At 41.9% G+C, this 22647-nt stretch overlaps 2 protein-coding genes across 2 annotated transcripts in view; both read right to left on the bottom strand.

Moving 5' to 3' along the window:
- LOC102186446 overlaps positions 1–22647 on the bottom strand; it is a 61813-nt gene that overhangs the window by 2948 nt on the left and 36218 nt on the right. The window lies entirely within an intron of this gene.
- On the bottom strand, positions 6039–15082 carry HFE (hemochromatosis). The gene is made up of 6 exons (XM_018038509.1): positions 14844–15082; positions 11293–11556; positions 10587–10886; positions 9199–9474; positions 8953–9066; positions 6039–7990 (listed from the first exon to the last, which is right to left on the bottom strand). Exons 1-6 carry the CDS (start codon positions 14917–14919, stop codon positions 7950–7952), a joined length of 1071 nt encoding a protein of 356 aa, XP_017893998.1. The 5' UTR covers positions 14920–15082; the 3' UTR covers positions 6039–7949.

Genomic DNA, 22647 nt, shown 5'->3' with positions numbered 1-22647 from the left:
CCCAATAACCCCATCATTCACATGCTATGTGCTCATGTGCTCAAACAGTCAAACAATTAGCCAATAATCAATAAACCTGAGGTTACACTTCGATAGATACAGAAAAATTTATGGCCTGTCTGGAGGAAGGGGTGATTAGTGTATGTTTTCTCTTAGGCGATGAGTAACCTAGATATGATCTTCAAGGTTCCCCTGTCTGGAGGGGGTCTTATCCTTCTGTTGTTGTTTTCATAGGTACTAAATACAGAGTTCAGAGTCATTGGAAAGGTGGCTGAGCATGATCAGCATGAACAGGCCTGAGATGGAGTCCAGGCCTATGAATTCCTTCTTCATTTAAAAGGTATACACATATAGATTTATGTTAAAAATGTATCCTGCTCTAGGAGCCAGGTGTTACTTGGTCCTGTGGCTTGGAAGAGAGTGGGTCACCTGGAACTCATCCTCCAAGTGAACCTGGCATCACAGAACCCCATTTACGTGACCAAGACCCTACAAATTAAAACCTTGCAAGCAAGTTGTGGCTAAGTGGATACATTAAATATTTCAACAAATAAAAGTGATGTTAATCAAACATCTTCTAAAAAGATAGAATGCTCAGAACCACCTATCACAAACTCAGTCAAAATACTAGAGTTCAGGAATATATATTTATATTTATGCATATCATTCCATAATGATAATGGACTTCCATGGTGGCTCAGATGGTAAAATGTCTGCCTACCATGCGGGAGACCCGGGTTCAACCCCTGGGTTCGGGAAGATCTCCTGGAGAAGGGAATGGCAACCCACTACAGTATTCTTGCCTGGAAAATCCCATGGACGGAAGAGCCTGGTTGGTTACAGTCCACGGGGTCCCAAAGAGTCGGACACAACTGAGCGACTTTCTTTCACTTTCACTGCTCATATCATTCCATGGAATATATAAATTCAACAGACAATTCTAATACTTGGCCAGGGTTGAAAACTACCAGCATATATCAACACTTTTCGGGGTATAATTGCACTTTAGTAAAAAGGAATCCCTTGTTAGAGATAGTTTTGAGCAATGTTATAGTTCAGGAAATGTGTAAGTACAATCTCACCTCATTTCACCTGCCTGCCAGGGATTTATAACTTGATAGTAGTGAGATGCAGGCATTTGGGAACACCACTCCTGGTCTGGGGCTTCTCTTGCCGCTGGCTGATTTATCTCCTTCCCATTTAAGTCTTCAATGCATTTCTTTTTCAGTCAACTAATTTTTACTTTGGTATGACCTATTTTCTAATTATTCATTTTTCCTGTCATTCCCATTGGTGTGTTTTTGGTTCCATAATATACATCTACTGTGTCTCTCCCTATTTTCCTCATTTCCTCTCCTTACCATTTTAAGAAAATGTTCTTACTTTTCCCTCTTTATTTGATTTTATTTTTTCCATTTTGGCTGCAACGCATGTCTTGCAGGATCTCAGTTTCCCATCCAGGGATTCAACCTGGGTGATGGCAGTCAAAGCCCCAAGTCCTAACCACCCTGCATTTTCTCTTTAGTTCAAACTCTTTTTTAAAAGTTGTTGGCCTTTGCACTTTTTAGGCCTGCTGTCCTGTGTGGGCTTTCTCCTCTAAATATTCTTAACACGTTTTGACCTACTGAAGAAAATGCTATTTAGACAAGCAAGTTTCTAATATTATCCTGTCTTAAACAATTGTTTCAAAATTTTTATAAACACATTTGTAGTTAAATTTGATTTTTAAAATTCCATGGAATACTTTCTTAATCACACACACAAAGCACAAAGAAAGGATTTTGCATTTGTTTAGCAGTGGAAACTGTGAACCCAAAAGTACCCAAAGGAAAGATCTCTGTTACACCTATGTTTAAAATAGATGCTTTCCTACACACTGAGTGAAGCTCCATTGGCATTATCCAAGTTTCTTGCTGACTGTTTTACGAAAATGTCATGTGGTCACTCTGTTTATAGAATAAAATCTGGGCTACTTCATGTACTTGCAGAGTAAGGTTAGCTGACAAGACTTTCATTGAAGTTTATACAAGTATTGGTATTATGCTCAGTGCCCCACCAAATGCACTGAAAACAGCAAAATTCTATTTTAGAACCTTTGGGTCAAAAGCCAGAATTTGATTTTTAAAAAAAAATAACAATACTTTCTACCCAAATCTGGTGAAGAAATGATTCACATGTGCTTCAAGGCTACCCAAATTGTGATATTCCCTGAATGATAAAGAGAATAAACAGAAATGTGAATTGATAGTTAGAATTTTGTGTGTGAAAAGAAAATAAAGGTCCCAAATATTTATGAAAAATTATATAAAATTGAGATTTTTATAACTCATTATTTAAAAAATTAACAGGCCAGAGTTAATAAATATGTTAATGTGAAGAGTAGAATATTTCTTGAAATTTTGGCCTGTGTGAAACAAAACATTCTGAAATGTTAAAACTGGTCCTCTTCTCATTCAGGAAATATTCAAAGTATGGTCTCTAGGCATTAGAATGGTTACTTAAAGGAGTATCATAAAAAGATGCAGTGGCATCAACCACATGTTTTCTTGACTCAGAGAGAGATATTGTGTATTGGTTAGGAATTTGACTCTGAGCCAGGCTAGCTGGGAAAAAAAAAAAATCAGCATGATCATTTTCCAGCTGTGTAACCTTCAGCAAGTTAACTAACCTCTCTCTGCCTTGGTTTCTACACAACAAAATAAGGGTAACAGAATAACAAGAGCATACATGTCACAGGATTCTTCAGAGGAATTAAATTAACATTTAGAATAAGGCCTGGCATCTAGTAAGTACTCAATAACTATTAGCTAAAAAAAAAAAAAATTACTTTCAGGAAATATTCATGCTAAAGAAGACTTTACTGAGAATACAATTTCATCCAGCCAAGAAATAGAAGCTATAGAAGCATCTGCTTAAGGCAGACTATATGTACCCCTCATATATTTGAGTAAACAGCTTAGAAAATTATTCAGAAACCGAATATGTGAGATACCAGTATGCATTCTAGGCCAAGTAATAAATGCATGCATGATGTCAGGGCAACCAAGGATTTTTAGTAAAATAGTCAATGAGATAATTTAATACTGTATTAAAATCTACATATTAATCACTTATTCAAAAATGGGGAAGAAACAAATGATGACTCAAAGTCCATAAAAATTAAAATTAGAGATATCTGTAAATATCTTCAATGCTTAAAGTCATGCATTTTAAAATTCTAGTCATGATTAGAGTGTGTGGCTTATAAGAACCTTGCAGCATTTGAGAGAAAGGTTTTTGTTTTTAAGTGTGTGTGTGTACATGAAGAATGAATCAAGTATACAGCACACTAAGGCTATATTATTATAACACAAGACCAAGTTTTGCCTGTACCTCCCAGCAGGCCTTAACCAACTGCTGGCAGGTGGCCTCACCAGATTTGTTTGTTTTCCTTCTGTTCTTTTCCCAGTTAAGGCAGCTCAACAGTGCCCTGTGATTGCAGCAATTCAAATACCTGGTGAATAGTTTCATCTTTGTCCTCTCACAATTTCAGGGGCTTTTCTCCAAAGGTGATCCTAAGTGGCCCACTCTTGTCTTTTGTGTTTTCCTTTCCTTCTTTCCCCTGAGGACTTTCCCCTACCCCTCTCCCCCTCCCCACCCCCACTCACTATTGTCATAAAACCACTGTGACATTTTTGGCGTTGGCCACCAGATGACGCCCTTGTCCTTACTACCAAACTTGTAAGTGGTTTTTGCCAGAGGTAAAAAAAATAGGTAATTTAAATGTTGGTAGCTGATTTAGAAAGGCAGAGGAACCAGAAGTCAAATTGCCAACATCTGCTGGATCATAGAAAAAGCAAGAGAATTCCATAAAAACATCCACTTCTGCATCACTGACTATGCTAAAGCCTTTGACTATGTAAATCACAACAAACTGGAAAATTTTTAAAGAGATGGGATACTAGACCACCACACCTGCCTCTTGAGAAAACTGTATGGAGGTCAAGAAGCAACAGTTAGAACCAGACATGGAACAGCAGACTGGTTCCAAGTTGGGAAAGGAGTATGTCAAGGCTGTATATTGTCACCCTGCTTCTAACTTATATGCAGAGTATATCATGCTAAAGTCCGGGCTGGATGAAGCACAAGCTGCAATCAAGATTGCCATTGCCAGGAAACATATCAATAACCTCAGATATGCAGATGACACCACCCCTCTGGCAGAAACCGAAGAGGAACTAAAGAGCCTTTTGATGAAAGTGAAAGAGGAGAGCGAAAAAGCTGGCTTAAAACTCAACATTAAAAAAACTAAGATCATGGCATCCAGTCCCATCACTTCATGGCAAATAGATGGGGAAACAATGGAAACAGTGACACTTTCATCTCTTGGATTCCAAAAGCACTGCAGATAGTGACTGCAGTTATGAAATAAAAGACGATTGCTGCCTGAAAGAAAAGCTATAACCAACCAAGACAGCAAAATAAAAAGCAGAGACATTACTTTGCAGACTAAAGCCCATCTAGTCAAACATATGGTTTTCCAGTAGTCATGTATGGATGTGAGAGTTGGACCATAAAGAAAGCTGAGCGCCGAGGAATTGATGTCTTTGAACTGTGGTGTTGGAGAAGACTCTTGAGAGTCCCTTGGACTGCAAGGAGATCCAAACAGGCAATCCTAAAGGAAATCAGTTCTGAATATTCATTGGAAGTGCTGATGCTGAAGCTGAAACTCCAATACTTTGGTCACGGGATGTGAAGAACTGACTCATTGGACAAGACCCTGATGTTGGGAAAGATTGAAGGCAGGAGAAGGGGACGACAGAGGATGAGATGGTTGTATGGCATCACCGACTCAGTGGACATGAGTCTGAGCAAGCTTGCAGAGTTGGTGATGGACAGGAAAACCTGGTGTGCTGCAGTCCATAGGGTCGAAAAGAGTCGGACACAATTGAGCAACTGAACTGAACTGAACTGATCTGACTTTTCAAATGTAGCTGATCTTAAGAACTGATGAACAAGGCCAGAAAAATTAAGCTAAAAAACACTGAAAGAAAATGGAAATTTTATAATTGTGGTTATTTTTTAAAAATTAACAGGCTACAGTTAATAAATGTGTTACTGTGAAGAGTAGACTGTTTCTTGAAATTTTGTCCTATGTGAAACAAAAAGAACATAAAATAAACTGCTGCCTAATTAATTTAAGTATATCCTTAGTGAGGTAGGAAACAGTATGAGCAAGGAAGATTTTTGGCCGTGTGCTTTGAGTATGGGAGGATATTTAAGGAGAAACAATTTGTGCTTCCACCGTGGTCTAGAGGCAAAATGACCAATGTGTTACACTTTAGGTGATAATGTCTCTAGGGTAAAGAAAAACAATTAATTCAGCTACTATAGTTTAATGAAAATAAAATGCTAAAAAAATTAGAAGCAGAACAGTGATGGTGGTGGTTTAGTTGCTAAGTCTAAAGTTGCTAAGTCTAAGTCTGCTAAGTTGCAGACTCTTTTGACCCCATGGATTCGAGCCTCCCAAGCTCCTCTGTCCATGGGGTTCTCCAGGCAAGAATACTGGAGTAGGTTGCCATTTCCTTCTCCAGAGGATCTTCCCAACCCAGGAATCAAACCCAGGTCTCCTGCCTTGCAGGCAGATTCTTTACCTACTGAGCTATGAGGGAAGATACATGACCCCTTAGAAGCAGTATGCTGCTGCTAAGTCGCTTCAGTCGTGTCCGACTCTGTGCAACCTCATAGACAGCAGCCCACCAGGCTCCTCTGTCTCTGGGATTCTCCAGACAAGAACACTGGAGTGGGTTGCCATTTCCTTCTCCAATGCATGAAAGTGAAAAGCAAAAGTGAAGTCGCTCAGTTGTGCCCAACTCTTAGCAACCCCCTGGACTGCAGCCTACCAGGCTCCTCTGTCCATGGGATTTTCCAGGCAACAGTACTGGAGTGGGGTGCCATTGCCTACTCTGTAGAAGCAGTATAAATGTCCCCAAAATAATGTAATGATGAAGTTGATTAAGTACATACATAAGATGGACAAATGCATCAGGAAAATCATGTACAATGAATTATATATTTATTAAAATCTATGCATTTGATAAATTCATGTATTTTAATATAGCAGTAATACTGAGAAGAAATACACACACTGTTAATAGAGTTGGTTTTGGCTAATGGAAGGATAGTTTCAATTCAACTCATTTTAAACTTTTCTGTAGTAAGCACAAATTATATGCACTTTTATCCACTTAACTTTCATAACCAGAAAAAAAGAAAAGTTTAAAATAGTTGAGATATTTGTGCTCAAATTTAGTACTTACCAAACAAACTTTTGTGCTGTATTTGGTCTGAGGCACCTGCCCTCCAACCTCCAAGACAGAGTCTTGAACATAGGTATGCCACCAGTTGTACATAGCAGCATGAAATAAACATGAGTTATTCAGTGTGTATATATATACACATATATATGTGTATATATATTTTCTATTTTTCCAGCTTTAATATGAGAGTAGTTGCTCCAGTTTATGGAGGGAAATGCCTACACCCTGGTGGCCCTGATTGGAGCAGGAGTCTGTGAGGTCCAACACAGTAACTAACTGATCCTCCCAATCTCAATCCCTTGAGTGCTGCCAGACAGAGCTGGCCAGTGTGGCAATGGAGAAGTTAGTGGTCACATTCCAGGATTCTTCCCTCAGGAACTTTGAAAGGAAACATGGCCGAGATTGTTTTCTGCTGTTTTTCCCTTCACTTGAATCAAAGTCACTGAGCATACAGACAATGAGACAAGAGAAGAGCCATCTCCACAGCCATCTCCTTCTTTCCCTAGTTAGTCCAAGTATCTAATCATCTGAATGTAGGAGCAAGGAGCTGGATCAAAGAGCCAGCCTGACTGAGTTTGACACCTATCTCTGTCCCTGGCAAGCTGTGAGATACTCTATATTAAACTTCACTTTCTTCATCTTTAAAAAAAAACGGGGGGGGGGCGGGGGGGATAATAGTTCTGATGTCAAAGAACTATTGTAAAAACTATGTGAGATAATGCATGTAAATGGGCACTCAGAGAGCTAAGTCTGGCACCACATAAGAGCTTTTAAAATGTCAGCCACCTTATCCTTATCATCATCATCTTAATTATCATTTTCATTATCAGAACAAGGAGATGGTGTGAGCAGAGATCAAATCCTGTGCTACTTCAAGTCTGGCATACAGAAGAGGTATTGCAAAAGTTCAGGTGTCATTAGTCTAAGTAATTTGCTCAAATTAGAAAGATATCCTTCCCCAAGACACTTTCCACCCATTTTAGAGAAGACTGTCCTAATAGGCACAAACATCCAGGAAAGGATGCCTCTTCTGGAAAAGGGGTCTCCTCGGGTTGTGCAGGGCACAGCCTTCACCGCTGTACAACAGTCCAGATCTCCTTCTGATGGAAGAGACCACCGGGCTTGGTGACAAGTGAGTTCTCAATAACAGAGGAAGGGTTAAAAGGAAACTTGAATGGGTCTAGGAATTTCCTGGATGTGTGTGCCAAATTCTGATAGGGGCATTAGAGTGTATGACCTGAGGAGAAGGTTCAAAGCTATTCTCAGAGGTTTAAAGGAATCACGAGCAACCACCCCCCACCCGCCCCCAGATTTAAGGAACCTTGTTCTACAGTTAGGAGATGAGATGATGTAGGTGTATGAAGTCTGAGGTGAGGCAGGAAATCAACGTAGGTTCTAAATGTAGCCTGGGATTCAGGAAAGCCGCTTCTGGGGCAGAAGTCACAGCTGGGGCCCTTTAACAAGCAGGAACTCAGAAACCTAGATGGTGAACTTTTCGAGAGTGAACAAGGAAGGCTAAGAGCAGATAGTTCCTGAGACAGTTCCCATTTCTTAGCTCCAATTGTCCTGAGCATGAAGAATGCCATAAGGGCACATGCTCCCTGAGTCTTGAGTTCTGTCTCCGCCCCATAAGGGTCTGCAGGCTGCCCTTCATTCACATTCGGCTAAGACATAGTTGACAGCGGCTCCTCCTGCAAAGACATGTCCAGGAAACAGGCGTCACAGACTTTGGATCCTCCCCTGCCCCCTGATCCACTCATTTCAACTCTGACCATCCTCTTTCCAAGGAACCCCTGGATTTCAGGCACCATAATCTCTCATCTGCAAATGCTGAGTCTCCTTGCCTAACTGGTCTCCTTGCCTCCCATCTCACTTCCTAACAACTCACTCTCCATACCGTGGAGATTAGGTCCCCCTTTGCTGATTTAAGGCCCTGCATTGACCCTCTCCGTCCCCATCCCCATAACAACCCAAAGGCCCCCAAGGCTCTGCAGGAGCTGGCTTCTGTCTACCCTTTTCCCCCCTGCATCACAGATGTTCAGGACATAGAAATGCAGACTGATAAGTATGTAAAGTCAAGGGTCAAATTGATGATAATTTCTCACTCCCTAGCATGTGTCACTCTCCCATGTGCACAGGTGCTTCACCTGCACAGAGCTCCCCTCATCCTCAACATTACCTAAAGAAATCCTACTTCTTCAAGATCCAGAAGCTGTGGTTGATCCTCAGATGAATGGGGTCCTCCCTTCCCTTGACCCCACCAAGAACATTTGCTTCATAGGACCTTCAGGGGTCTTTAACTGCATTTACCTGTTTCATGGATTTCATTTCCTACTAGACTTGGGCTCTGAGAATAGCAGTGGTGACTTAACCTCAGAGAACCTGCACTGCCTTACACAGCCCCTTGCCAAATAATAGGCGCTCAACAGATGTCTGTTGAATTAGGAGCTTTCATTCTGAGGGAAATCAGATTGGGAAATCAGCAAGAAATTCCTGCTCCCAGGGAGGTGCCAGGGTTCCCAAAGAAAAAAGAAGACAGGGCTTCTCATGGATGCCAAATCCTCTTTGTCTCCACCTGCCACACTTCCTGCAAGAAGATGAGAGTGTCCTGGGTGCCATGGTGCTAAGAGGCTTCCTCCTTCTTTCTACTCACTCGAAGACTGCCGTCTCTTTAAGATTCTGAACAAAATTCCAATAAGGAAGATGATGACGCAAACAGCAATCCCACTGAGGATTCCAGTGACCAGGGTGCCAGACAGTGAGGGCTCTAAAACAGCAAAAGCAAATGAAAGCCCATGACGCTGCCCCCAGTGCAGAGCAGACGCTCCCCTGGCTGCCCTATTGACCAACTCCAGCCCGCCCACACCAGGTTTTTTCAGCCCCTGCCTCTTATCCTTACCCCAGGTGGCAGTGAGGGGCTGATCCAGGCCTGGGTGCTCCACGTGGCAGCTGTATCTCTGCTCTTCCCCAGGGAGCACGGCCAAGGCCACCCAGGCCTGGTAGGTCCCGTCCCCATTGGGCAACACATCCTTTGGCTTAACGTCCTTGGCATCCAGGAACTGCTTGTCCTTCAGCCACTTTATGGTGATGTTCTGGGGGTAGAAGTTCAGAGCCCGACACCGAAGAGTGGTCAGTGAAGAGGTCACGTGATGAGTCACCTTCACCAAAGGAGGCACTGGACAGGAAGAAGGGAGGATCTGGAGAGGGACCCTTCCTACCCATGCCAGGAAGACCAGAACGTCCACTTCCTTTCTTTACCACTTTCACTTCCCTTTCTTTACAACTTTCACTTCCCTTTCCCTACAGATTGGAAGAAGGTGTCACCCTGTGCAGGCAGAGCAAGCTGTAGGAAAGACACACCACCATTTTGTGTCCTAAAATACGTTACATGATTCAGTTCTGATGTGGGTCAGTCAGTCAGAGCAGCCTGTTCTCCAGTCCACTTGGAAATATGCATACCTGTTGCCCATGTGCTATGTTCTTTGTTAATACTTTAAGTTGAATCAAATGAAACTGCCCCTTGTGTGTGTGCATGTTAAGTCACTTCAGTCTTGTCTGACTCTTTGGGACCCTATGGACTGTAGCCCACCAGGCTCCTCTGTCCATGGGATTCTCCAGGCAAGAATACTGGAGTGTGTAGCCATGCCCTCCTTCAGGGGATCTTCCCAACCCAGGGATTGAACCCATGTCTCATATCTCCTGCATTGGCAAGTGGATTCTTTACCACCAGCACCATTTGGGAAGCCTGAAATTGCCCCTTATAAGGATCAAAAATGATTGAATATGTACTCTCAGTAATTTCACCTGGTTCAACCTGATAAATATTCTTGTAGGAAGGGGTCTTGTCAGATAGTCAGCCTTCATGACTACTAGAATGTTCTGTGAAAGTAGCTTTGACCCCCCTCAAGATTATGCTACTCTGACCGGTTGCCTCATTAGGTAATTTCTTGCCTTGGTATTCATTCATATGAAAATTGGCATCTCTGAATCACTAAAGGTTATAAATGGACATAGGGTTCTTGGTTAAATCGAGAGAAAAATCACAGTTACTTCTTTAGCTATGTGCATGGAAAAAACTTAAAATCGTGACTCACAGCTAGATGATACATCTCAGCTGTAAGGGGGAAACCTCAGAGCTGGAGACCTCGAGGTGGAAAACTCAGACCTCAGTTCCTTCCCAGGGAGTCACATAACATCAGCCATCTCTGAAACCCCAGTGGGGGATCCTATACCCTGTACCCCTCCTCCACTCCATCATGAGAAGGCCAGAGAATGCTCCCACTGTACCTTGCTGCTCCAGAGGCCCTCTCCCCAGCTCCAGCAAATGCAGCAGTTGCTCGGGGCAATCCCGATCCAGGTAGGCCCTGTTCTGCTTGGCCCGAATCTTGTTCACTTCCCACTCCAGCTTGGTGACCTGGGCCCTGGGCTCTGCTGCTCTCCAATCCAGTGTCTCAGGCCGGAATTCTAGATGGTCCTGCCCATCGTATCCGTACTTCCAGAACCCTCTGGTGCTGTTGTCCTCTCGCAACTCACAGCCCAGGATCACCTGCAGGGTGTGGGACTCTGGCAACGCCCCCAGCTTCGTTACTGAAACCAAAGGAGCAGGTCCGTGTTTCCGCCATTGTGTCTGACTCTTCGAGACGACCCTATGGACTGTAGCCTGCCAGGCTCCTGTGTCCGTGGGATTCTCCAGGCAAGAATACTGGAGTGGGTTGCCATTTCCTTCTCCAGGAGATCTTCCCAGCCCAGGAATCAAACCCAGGTCTTCTACATTGTAGGTGGATTCTTTACCATCTGGGCCACTAGGGAAGCCCTTACAGGGATTACAGGAACCATTAGAGGGACTGAACAACCTCAGGAAGCAAACACTCGCCCTTTTCTCTGCCCCCCAGGACCTCAAATAGCCAGGATCTCAAACCTCCCTCAAGATGCATCTGTGAAGCAGGGACACACCCCGCCCACTTTGGGAAGGTGAGGCCCGCTCTTCACGCACCCTTGCTCTGGTTGTGGTTGTCCATGATCGTCCAGAAGTCCACGATGAACATGTGGTCCCAGCCTTTCAGGTTCTGACTCAGCTGCAGCCACAGCTGGCTGGTGGCCCTGCCCCAGAGCCATGGGGCGCGCCGCTCTGCACGGCGACTCTCATGATCATAGGACACAAACAGCTGGTCATCCACGTAGCCCAAAGCCTCAAACAGGGGCAGCCCAAGGTCTGGCTTGGAGGCGCCCATGAAGAGGAAGCGCAGGGAGTGTGACCCTGGGGAGAGAGAGCAACAAGCCGCGTAGGAGACTGGGAGTCCACACATGGTCTGAATCTACTCGAACCAGCTGTGTCTGGTCCCACCCTGTGAAAGTGGGTGGTACCCTCCCTCCCCATGAACCTTTTTCCCTGAGACTCTACTTCTGCCATGTGGGCTGCCACCCACTTGCAGCCCCCAGCCTCTGACCCAGAACTCACAATTCCAGCAGCCTCCCCTTGGGGACAACAGATTTTAGAAATTCCCAAGATGTGTCTAACTAGGGCAGTTGAGCTCAGGAGTTGGTGCTCAGACCCAATCAGATCCAAGTCCAGAGGAATTATTGTCCGGTTTTTATCACTACTTCCGTCTCTAAACCCTTTCCTGTGTACAGACAGACCTCTGTTGTTTTTTTTTTTTTTTTTTTTTTTGCCCTTTGAAGCTAAAGTGTCTTTTTTACAAATTGGTTTTTGGCAACACCACGTCAAGCAGGTCTATCGGTAACACTTTTCCAACAGCCTTTGCTCACTTTTATATCTCTGTGTCACATTTTGGTAATTCTCACAAGATTTCCCACATTTTCATTATTGTTCTATTCGTTACGTGGTCTGTGATCAGTGATCTTTGGCGTTACTATTATAAAAAGATTTTGACTCTCTGAAGGTTCAGGTGATGGATAACACTTTTTAGCAATACCTTTTTTAAAATTAAGGTACGTATGTTTTTTAAGACAATACAGTTGTACACTTAACAGCATACAGTGTAGTAAACACAACTTGGGCATGTACTGGGAAACCAAAAACTTTGTCTGAGTTGTTTTCTTATGATATTCCCTTTTATTGTGGTTGTCTGAAACTGAACCTACAATATCTGAGGTTTGCCTATAAATGTTTGCTGTTAAATGCTGGAAGATGTGCTGATAAATAGCTCAGGGTATCTTTCAGCATTAAAACAGTTCCAAATCAAATGCAAATGTGAAAAAACACCCAGAAAGCCCAAGGGGACAGGCCTCGGGGCAGGTGTGAGTTTTCTTATGCATTTCCTTAATTCTAGATGTGGGAGTTCAGTGTGTATCTTCGATGCCTAGAACAGTGTCTGGCATGTAGTCGATGCTTAATACATACTTGTTGGATGACTAAATGCTGACTTCTAGATTTCGATCTCTGACCCTGAACTCTAGATTCTTACTCTCCAACTCTGCCTATATGATACCACCAGCTGGATGACTCATTGGAATTTCAAACTTGAACAAGTCTAAAATCAGGCTCTTGGTTGCCTCCAAACTACCTTCACCACCTTGGAAATGACACCACCGATCCCCCTGTTCCTGAGGCTGATAAAATAAAGATAAAATAGTAATAGAGCCACCTTGACTTTTCTCTATCATATGAACCTTCATAGATCCCTCAGCAACTTCCTTTAAAAGAAATCCAGAACAGAATTATTTCTCACCACCACCTCTGCTCCAACCTGGCCCAGTCCATCATCTCTTGCCTATCTGCTTCGCCCTGGTTTTTTTTTTTTTTTAATCACTGCCCCCTTCATTCTGCTTTCCATAGAGCAGCCAGAGTGATTTTTTTCAACAGGTATTCTTGATTACGTCACTCCTGGTTTGGAGTCCACACTGCAACCTGTGAGGCCATATGGGACTTGCCCATGGCTCCTTTGCTGAACCCATCACCTGTTCTGGGCCTCTGGAGCCCTTGCTCTTTCTTCAATCAGGACATTTATTTTCTTAGGGACATCTGGCAATGCCTGGGGACGTTTTTGGTTGTCATGACTGGGGAGTGTGCTAACATCCAGTGAGTAAAGGACAGTGACCTTGCTAAATGTCCTACAGTACACATGACAGTCCCCACAGCAAAAAATGTCAATGAGTGCTGACGTTGCAAATCCTTGCTAGGTCCCCCTAGCCTATCCGGGAAGCACTGTTCCCAGTGAGCATCACCCTTACTTACTTCAGGTCTCTGCTCAAACCCAGCTGGGGACAGTGGCCTACCCTGACCTCCTTGCTTCACAGGTTACCCTGATGCTCTCTATCCTTTTGTGTATTGTCATCCCCATCAACTCGAAGGCAAAGCATCAGAGGACTCGGCTCCCTGCTCTTGATATACTTGTAGTCAGTGAAGACTTTCCTTCATCAGACTTTATGATTTAACCTCTAATGCAGAGTAGCTTTTTAAGAATCAACTATGAAGAGCCCTGGGTAACACTGACAAAGTTACTGGTGAGCAGGTCTTATTTTGTTCTCATCATCTATAAAGTGTGGATACATATACGACCTACCCTCCAAGTGTGGTTCTGTCAATGTATAAAGCATCCAGAGCTGTGCCAGACAACAGTGAGGTCAAACACTGTCAGCCAAGATTACAACCAGTGGTACTTCATGTCAGAAAACCAGACTGTCTAAATTCTTTGTAACCTGGGGAAAGGATTTAACCTGAAGTTGTTAACCACTAGTAAAATCAAAACACCTACCGCCCAAAGGCTGAGTAGAGTCAAACCAGATCATGGATAGGAAGGTGATTTAAAACTTACATGCTATCATCTCTTTGGCCTCCTTTATAACAATACTATTAACATTGCAAATTAACAACCCCGGGCTGAAAAGAACTGTGAGATTCAGTTCAAAAGTTCAAAAATATCAGGCAGCTTATTTTTTCCAAGCAAAAGAACAATCCCCAAGAGTAAGGCCTCTGGCCGAACTCTCAAGAACCTCCTATCCTCAGTCTGTGCCAGTGGTTCGGAAATGGAAACTGGAGGCCTTCACTGTGTGTTTACTCAGCCCTGTCTCCCAGACCTTAGAGCCCCCGAGTGTGGATACACCGGAGGCGGCACTCCGGCCAAGGTCGCCCTTAGTGAGAAGAACTTCCTGTTTGGGGCGTGATCTGGAGTGAAAGGACACAGTCGACAGTGCGTGCGTGCTATGTCTCTTCGGTTAACAGCAGCAGAAACAAGAAAACAGAGATCGGAGGCCAAGGACCCCTAATCCTAGCTCGACCTCAATGAGAGATTTCTATTCTAAAAGCGTCCAAGCTGGGAGGAGTAGGTGGTTCCGAGCGCCACGCCGTGGCAGCAAGGACTGGGAGTGGGGAGTGAGGGGTCAAGGTCCTGGGACGGGAGGTCCCCTAACCCCATCAGCACCCCCTGTGGCCCGCATGCCCCCCGGGAAAAGCTGGGGGAGGGCACCGCACACCGGGCTGAGCAGTCGTTCGGAGCTTAGCGAACTCCCAAGCGCTAAGAAAAGCTAGTTTCGATTTTGCCTTCCCCGCCGCGCCCCTCTCCAGCCCGCAGCCCCCGGACTCACGCGGCGGTCGCCCCTGCGTGGCCGCCGTCCGCAGGAGGATCAAGAGGAGAAGCGCCGGCCGGGCTCGCGGGCCCATTTTCCCGACTCGGACCGCGCGTCCCGGCGCTTTTCAGCCGCTTGGGTAGGGCGGGGAAACGGGGATGATCCAAGAAGTCACCCTGGAGCCATTGCCGAGGCTCCGGGGATCCCAGATGAAACTTCCTGGCCAGTGGGAACCTTTTCCGGGGCTGCTGCTGAAAAGAAATGGGTCTCCTGCGCTTGAACTCTCTCTCCTGAAACCCAGAGTACCTGCTTGGGAAACACTCGGTCACACAACTGTCTCTTTGGTTTTTTAAATCCCGAGAGGATGCTGACTGAGGAGAATATATTTAATGATTTTATGATCTAAATATTTACTATTTAAATATTGAATAACTTGAATATTCAGGTGCACATTTTCAAAATTTTTAAGTTCAATTTGCCAATCTTGATATTCAACTTACGAATATTTTTTGCATAAAAACTTCATTTTATTCTTTGATCAGAATTTAGTTAAATCATAAGCTTAACAGATTAGATCCTATCTATTGCCGTATCTGTCATAGCTTTTATAGTTACATTTCATGAACTACTGCTCATTGAAATCATCTGGAGAATCGTAAAACCTGTAGATGTTCTCCTATAGCCCCCGGACACCCATTTAATTACTGTGCAATGCCACCAGGGCACTGGGATTTTAATCAACCCTCTCCCCCACCCCGACACAACAAAGTTTGAGAACTACTTAGACTTCTCAAAAGGATATTAAAAAATATTTAGGAAAAAGGATTTTCCTAAAACCTTTAAATACCTAGTAAATACAGTGATACCTTTAAAAGCACATATGCAAATTTTTGCCATCCAAGAAAAAATTCAAACTTGGAAATTTTGGAAAGTATGGGAATATGAAATAGGGTGGAGAAAATGTTGAACATTGATGATGAGTACATGGGGGTTGACTGTACAATTATTTTTTTTTCCCTAGGTGACAGCTTTACAGACATAAAATTCACTTACATACAATTCATCCTTTTAAGTTTAAAATTCCAAGGCTTTGGTATATTCATAAAGGTGAGCAACCATACCACAATCAATTACGACATTTTTCATCCCCTCCACAAAGAAACCTTTCAGTACCTTTTAGTCATCATCTCCAAATTCCAGCCGCCCCCCCCCCACCACCAACCAGTCTCTAATCTACTGTTAAACAAAATTCAGCACAGTAAATTTTAAAAATTGAATTGACTTTATTGAATGATACATGAGTCAGGCAGCATACCAGTTAGTAAACTGAGGAGAGCTCCAAAGAGCTACAGAAAAGGAAAAATGTATCTTTACTATGGCCTTATTCTGGCTTCTCTGAACCTCAAACTGCTCATCTGTGAAATGGGGATAATAAACTCCGATCACCAAATACTCTACATGAATGAAACTTTACAGCTTTTAATAGATAATGATACTCCTAGTGGGTAATAATAACAGACCTGACAGATTAGGAACAAACTATTTTGGTTTAGAGTGCCATCAGAACGAATGACATAGCATAATGAAGTGTCTCATTTGCAGAGAGTTTGAGGCCAATGCAATGCCTGTTTTTGTCAATTGTTATCTTTCAGCTCTTCCAAGAGACTTAGATACTTTAAGGGAGAAAATGTCTTCTATATTTAATATCCACCAATGAAAACTGTCCATATATATTGTTTTCATTACCGATGAGAAAAACAACAAAGTCTACTCTTGCTCACTTTAGTACAGTTTTTGTAAACTACCCTACTATATCTTATTTCTGATTAATATATGTGTGTGCCTTAGGGGCACATAACTTATAATCAATCTGTAAGGCAAAGTTATATTGCAAGCCACTTAAACTCTCTATGTCAGTTTTCTTGTTTTGTAAAGAGGTGATAATAATAGCTACTTCACAAAATGATACTTAGAATTAAGTTTAAGAAACCCCCAAGTTGATAAATGAAGCCCTCAACAAAGTTCCTGGCAAATAATCAGGGCTAAATTATATTTATTATTATTACCTGTCCAAATATAATATTAATATCATCAATGACATTTTTTTTAACCTGAGGAGGTGACAGATCAGTATCCTCTTGCAGATTGTCTATATTGTGGTTAATGGTTATTTCACAATTAATAATAATTTTAGAAGATAAAACATATGCAGTCTCTTTAGGTCTCTGGATTCTAGGGACTTTTCTTAGGCCATGCTACACAGCATGTGGAATCTTAAGTCCCCGACTTGGGATGCAACTCATGCCCCTTGCATTGCAAGTGTGGAGTCTTAACCACTGGACAGACTGGAAGTCCCTGGGGTTCTTATGCCTAGTTTGCTGCTCACATTTAAGACACAATTAAAGTGACTTCTCCCCAAGGTTTTTACTCCCATGATAGGGTAAAATGGCCATCTCCTCCATTTGTCTCTACACTATACCAACAGATGTAAAACATTTCTGTCCATTCTCTTCTCCTATATTTTCCCCTTTATTCTAAACTGTATGCACTATGAGGGTAGTTATGGGGAACTTCCCTGGTGGCTCAGATGGTAAAGCGTCTGCCTGCAATGCGGGAGACCTGGGTTCAATCCCTGGGTCAGGAAGATCCCCTGGAGAAGGAAATGGCAACCCACTCCAGTACTCTTGCCTGGAAAATTCCATGGATGGAGGAGCCTGGTAGGCTACAGTCCATGGGGTCGCAAAGGGTTGGACACCACTGGGCGACTTCACTTCACTTATGTGTGCTTTTCCTCCTTATTAATTGTTGGAAAAGTGAATGAATCAAGCACTTGTTTCTAGTCCATTTGATAATGTATTCCTCTTTATAGAGTATTGACTCCAAAGGTCCTATTGGCCAACCTAGTGCTTGACTACTCTGGGCACTTAGTCCACTCTCACCACCTCTCAATACGGTCACATCATTTGTAGGTAATAGTCATTTCTGTCCATCAAAAGACTGTATAAGAATGAGTTTGAAATTTTCTGAGTAATATGTCAACCCAAAATTAATGATTGATGACTTACTTAGCCAGGCAGCCGGGAGCATCAGCTGTCCATCAAGGGCAGTGTGAATTTGGAGCGTCAGCTAGTGTCTATTGGAGTCAATGACATCCTACATTGTAAATGCCTTTGGGCAAAGAAGGGTTGAGGCCAGAGCAAATTCATTTATTAAAGTTTTAATTGGACTTTTATACAACTTACACTTTAGTGCAGTCCACTTCTTGAGGCTTTGTTTGGGGCATGTGTGTTACACTGAAGGTGTTGGGTTTTTCTTAAGCACGTTGCTAAGTCACAAGCCCTCTACATCGTTTTATCCTTATTAGTACATAGTATAATAAATTTGTTACTACAATTATTATTATAACCATCATTGTCATAATTGATACACTTTAACAGGGAGAGTTCCAGTGTTAATGTCTTTGCACAATAGTATTTTTTTTTTTCTGTCATCCTCCTCACTGGTCATTTTTACTTTAAAAAGAGAGAGGAAAGTAATTTAGCATTTAAAAAATTGCATTTATAAGAGTCTATGTTTAACTTCCAGCCTCAAGTAAAATTGACTGTTTCCTCCTTTTCATGTTCACTCTGACCTTTACCACATTTAACATATTCTGTATCGTTTCTTGGGTCTCCAGCATCCAAATTCCAATCTAAGGGTAGAGCCTGTCTTATTTATTTTCTTATTCCCAAAATCCATATGGGATTATTGATTCCTTCCTTATTCTTGCCTGCCTGTAGACCTGCTGAAGTCTTGGGACTAACCAGTGGTATCAGGATGATCATTTGTCAAGAAAAAGAGGAATAAAAATTTCTGTTCACTGAAAGAGACAGAAAGCTGTTATCACTGACTGATTGACTTCTCTTGCTCAATCTTGTCTGATTTTTTGTGACCCCCATGGACTAGCCCACCTTCCATGGACAGAGAATTTTCCAGGCAAGAATACTGGAATGGGTTGCCATTTCCATCTCCAAGGGTTCTTTCCTACCTAGGGATTGAACCTTGGTCTCCTGACAGGCGTATTCTTTACTACTGTCATCTGGAAAACCCAAATTTATCAGGAGAAGTTAATAATTACATAAGGGACTGGGGAAAGTATAACATACCAGTAACCAAATTAAGCTTTGGTTGGTTTGGATTGCCATCTAGTGTCCATGAGAACAGACAGCATGATGTATTGTAAACACTTGATTCTGCCCAAAAGGTATGATGTTCACACAGAATTAGTTGCAGGGGTGAAAATGTTTTCTACCTAAAACTCACTAAACAAACTAGTAAGTAATTAATAGTTGTGAGTGTATTTTAATTTTATGCACTTTGTAATAGAAAAGCAAAGGTCTTTGACTTTAGTTCAATTGATATTTGTTTGTGTGAGTGTGTGTGTGTGTGTTCAGGGTACATGAGTTATAATCAGTCTGCAGGGCTGTCCTAGGAGAAATCTGAATTCTCAATTTCTATTTCCTTATTGGTAAAGCAATACCAATTGTAATGGTAGTCATAGGATGGTGGTGAAGGCAGAATGAAAATAGTGCATATAATGCCTGATGCATAGAAAGTGTTCAGTTAACTGTTATCTTTATTAGTATTATTGACACTTTTGAACAAACAGTGAAGAATGGTGCTATGCTGGATTTATAAGAAAATATATATAAATTTTAAAAGAATTTTAAAATATATATATATATAAATTTTTGTACTCATAAGGCAGCATTCTTCTTAGAACTATATAAACATTAACTCTTCAATTCTCATAGCAATTCTCATAAAACAGGTACTATTATTGCCACTTTATAGATGAAAACTGAGAAAACTGAAGCATAGAGGAGTTAATAAACTTATCTAATGGCAATATTGAATTTGAACTCTGGCATTCCCGTATTGAGCTAGTACTTTTGATAAATATATTATGCTACCTCTGTATTTTTCCTGAAATATTTTATAAAATTAAAAGGAAAATATAAAAGTGCTACTACGTTAACCATGAGAAGCATAAGAAATTTATGTATTAACTGAAACATTCGCTCAGTCGTGTCTGACACATTGTGACCCCATGGGCAGTAGCCCACCAGGCTCCTCTGTCCATGGGATTCTCCAGGCAAGAATACTGGAGTGGGTAGCCATTCCCTTCTCCAGGGAATCTTCCTGACATAGGAATCAAACCTGGATCTTCTGCATCCCAGGCAGATTTTTCACTATCTGAGCCATCAGGGAAGCCCAACAAATTCTTTGATAAGGTAATTCTGTAAGAATTTGGTTCCATCCAGAAGTCTTAAGAAGGTTTAGGTGAGTTCGGTAGTAAAAACTGAAGGGTGTTGATACCTTGGTCCCTCTTCAGTACTGACAACATGCAGTTCTCCCTGACAGCTCTGCCTGCCTGCTTGACCTTGAAAGTGTGCACACAATTAAGATGGGAAATGCAGGGAGAAGTGACTGTGTGTGTCATCATAACTTTCCCTCTTGAGTTCTGGGCAAGGAATGAGCTCCAAGAACAGCAACTCAGTGGGGTAGATTCTGAGTGGCTGTGTTGATCCTCCTTTATGTTCTTCCCTATCACTCGCCAACACACATCTCCCTTCTCTGATGGGCAAGGTAGCTTCTCTTCTTATTACAGTTTCTTCTTGAGGTATTCTTTGGGCAAGTTCCTAGGTCCAGTGACCTTTCAGAAGCTACCCGGGAAGTTTACATAACTGAAAAGACAGAACCAACTTGTTGGACTTGATCTACTCTTATCCACTCGTCCAAATTAAGGTGCATTATCAACTATTCTAAGGTCAACTCAAAACAGGAGGCGCCCATGTGATAAGGATGTAATGGAAATAAAGATCAAGTAAGAGGCTACTACGTGCTCAGCCCAGGCCCAGGAATTGTATGTGCATTATCTCATTACATTGCTGGGACAAGGGGGTGGTGGAGGGGTGTTACAGAGGATGAGATGAAAGTGGGGAAAACCTGAGGACTTGGCAGGATTACCAAGTTCGTGAATGGGGGAACTAGTATTGAACAGAAGTGTGTGGGCCCCAAAGCTGCTGTCTTTCCCTCTGCTCTCTTGCATTAACTGACTGTGTTCTCCACCTTCAGGCAGCCTTACAAGTCTCAGGTTAGCCTGGGGCTGCCAGGATTTTGAATGAGGTAGAGAATAAGGAACTCTTTTTGAGTTGACCTACTACACATATTACATATACGTTTATAACACATTTATATTTACAACATACTATATATATATATATATATATATATAGCAATACATATTATAACACAATATATACATTTATAATACAATGTTATATATATATAGCATTACTTATAATAAATTTCATATACAAACCCATATATAGTATATATGAATTATATGTACTATATAGAGATTTATATACGAAATACATAGTAGTATATATTTAGTGGGCTTCCCTGGTGGCTCAAATGGGAAACCCACTAAATACATATCATTTATATGTACTATATATGGATTTGTATGTGAAATTTATAATGTGCAATGCTATATATATGTAACATTGTGTTGTAAATGTATATTTTTGTTGTCATTTGGTCACTAAGTCGTGTCCAGCTCTTTGCAATGCCATGGACTACAGCACACTTCCCTGTGCTTCGCTATTTCCCGGAGTTTGCTCAAACTCATGCCCATCGAGTCAGTAATGCTATCCAGCCATCTTATTCTTTGTCATCCCCTTCTCATTCTGCCCTCAATCTTTCCCGAGTCTTTTCCAATGAGTTGGCTGTTTGCATCAGGTGGTCAAAGTATTGGAATGTCAGCTTCAGCATCAGTCCTTCCAGTGAATATTCAGTTAATTTTCTTTAGAATTAACTGCTTTGATCTCCTTGCAGTCCAAGGGACTCTCAAGAGTCTTCTCCAACACCACAGTTCAAAAGCATCAATCCTTTGGCTCTCAGCCTTCTTTGTAGTCCAACTTTCTATTATGTATTTAGTACTATATATTTATACTATTATGTATTTTGTATATAAATCTCTATATAGTATGTATAGTATTATGTGAGCGAGTGAGTGAAAGTCGCTCAGTTGGGTCTGACTCTTTGCGACTCCCTGGACAGTAAGTAGCCTGCTAGGTTTCTCTGTCCATGGAATTCTCCAGGCAAAAATACTGGAGTAGGTTAACATTTCCTTCTCCAGGGGATCTTCCTGACCCAGGGATCAAACCCAGGTCTCCTACATTGCAAGTAGACTCTTTACCATCTGAGCCACGAGGGTCTCCTCTCATAATATTATGTAGATGAAAAGATTATATGATGTTTGTTAATTATATATAATTTTTCATACATATAATTAATTTTATAGGTAGTAAACATCATATAAATGTGAATTATTAAGTTTAATACTCAGTTTTAATTTTTAAGTAGTAAATATATATATATATGTAACTTACATTAACAAAACATGGGAGGTGGGTTACTAATTTTTAGGAATCTGAAGGGGTCCTGAAATCTAAATGTTTGAGAACCATTGTTCTAACCTGTTCTTTGATGTCTTAATTTCCCAGTTGGATTGGTAAGTACATTAAGGCAAAGGTATAACTGGCACAAGAACACTTTTTGGTTTTATTCTTTTTTCTCACAGTGGTTTGTGTCTTTTATCAGACTTATCACACTGTATGATAATATGCTTGTCTGTGTCAGTCTCACCACATATAATTCCTTAAGACAGACACTTTGCTTGGCTGATCTCTGCCTTTATCATCTCTTCTCGTGTCCTTTGCCCCAAGTGCTTAGTAAGTATATGAGAAAAGCTCATACATGGCATAGTGATGAG

Source organism: Capra hircus, chromosome 23 (genome assembly GCF_001704415.2).
Source record: "Capra hircus breed San Clemente chromosome 23, ASM170441v1, whole genome shotgun sequence".
NCBI classification, from domain to species: Eukaryota; Metazoa; Chordata; class Mammalia; order Artiodactyla; family Bovidae; genus Capra; species Capra hircus.
Note: the sequence above shows the minus strand (reverse complement) of the source record. Positions and strands in the feature narration are given on the sequence as shown.

Bases quoted from the DNA above. Each gene is read 5' to 3' on its own strand.
- HFE (XM_018038509.1), bottom strand. From the start codon at position 14,919: ATGGGCCCGCGAGCCCGGCCGGCGCTTCTCCTCTTGATCCTCCTGCGG. The intron at 10,887-11,292 runs GTGCGTGAAGAG...CTTTGGTTTCAG, and splicing joins CAACCACAACCAGAGCAAGG to TAACGAAGCTGGGGGCGTTG. The intron at 7,991-8,952 runs GTGAGTAGAAAG...ATGTCTTTGCAG, and splicing joins AAAGAGACGGCAGTCTTCGA to GAGGAGCCGCTGTCAACTAT.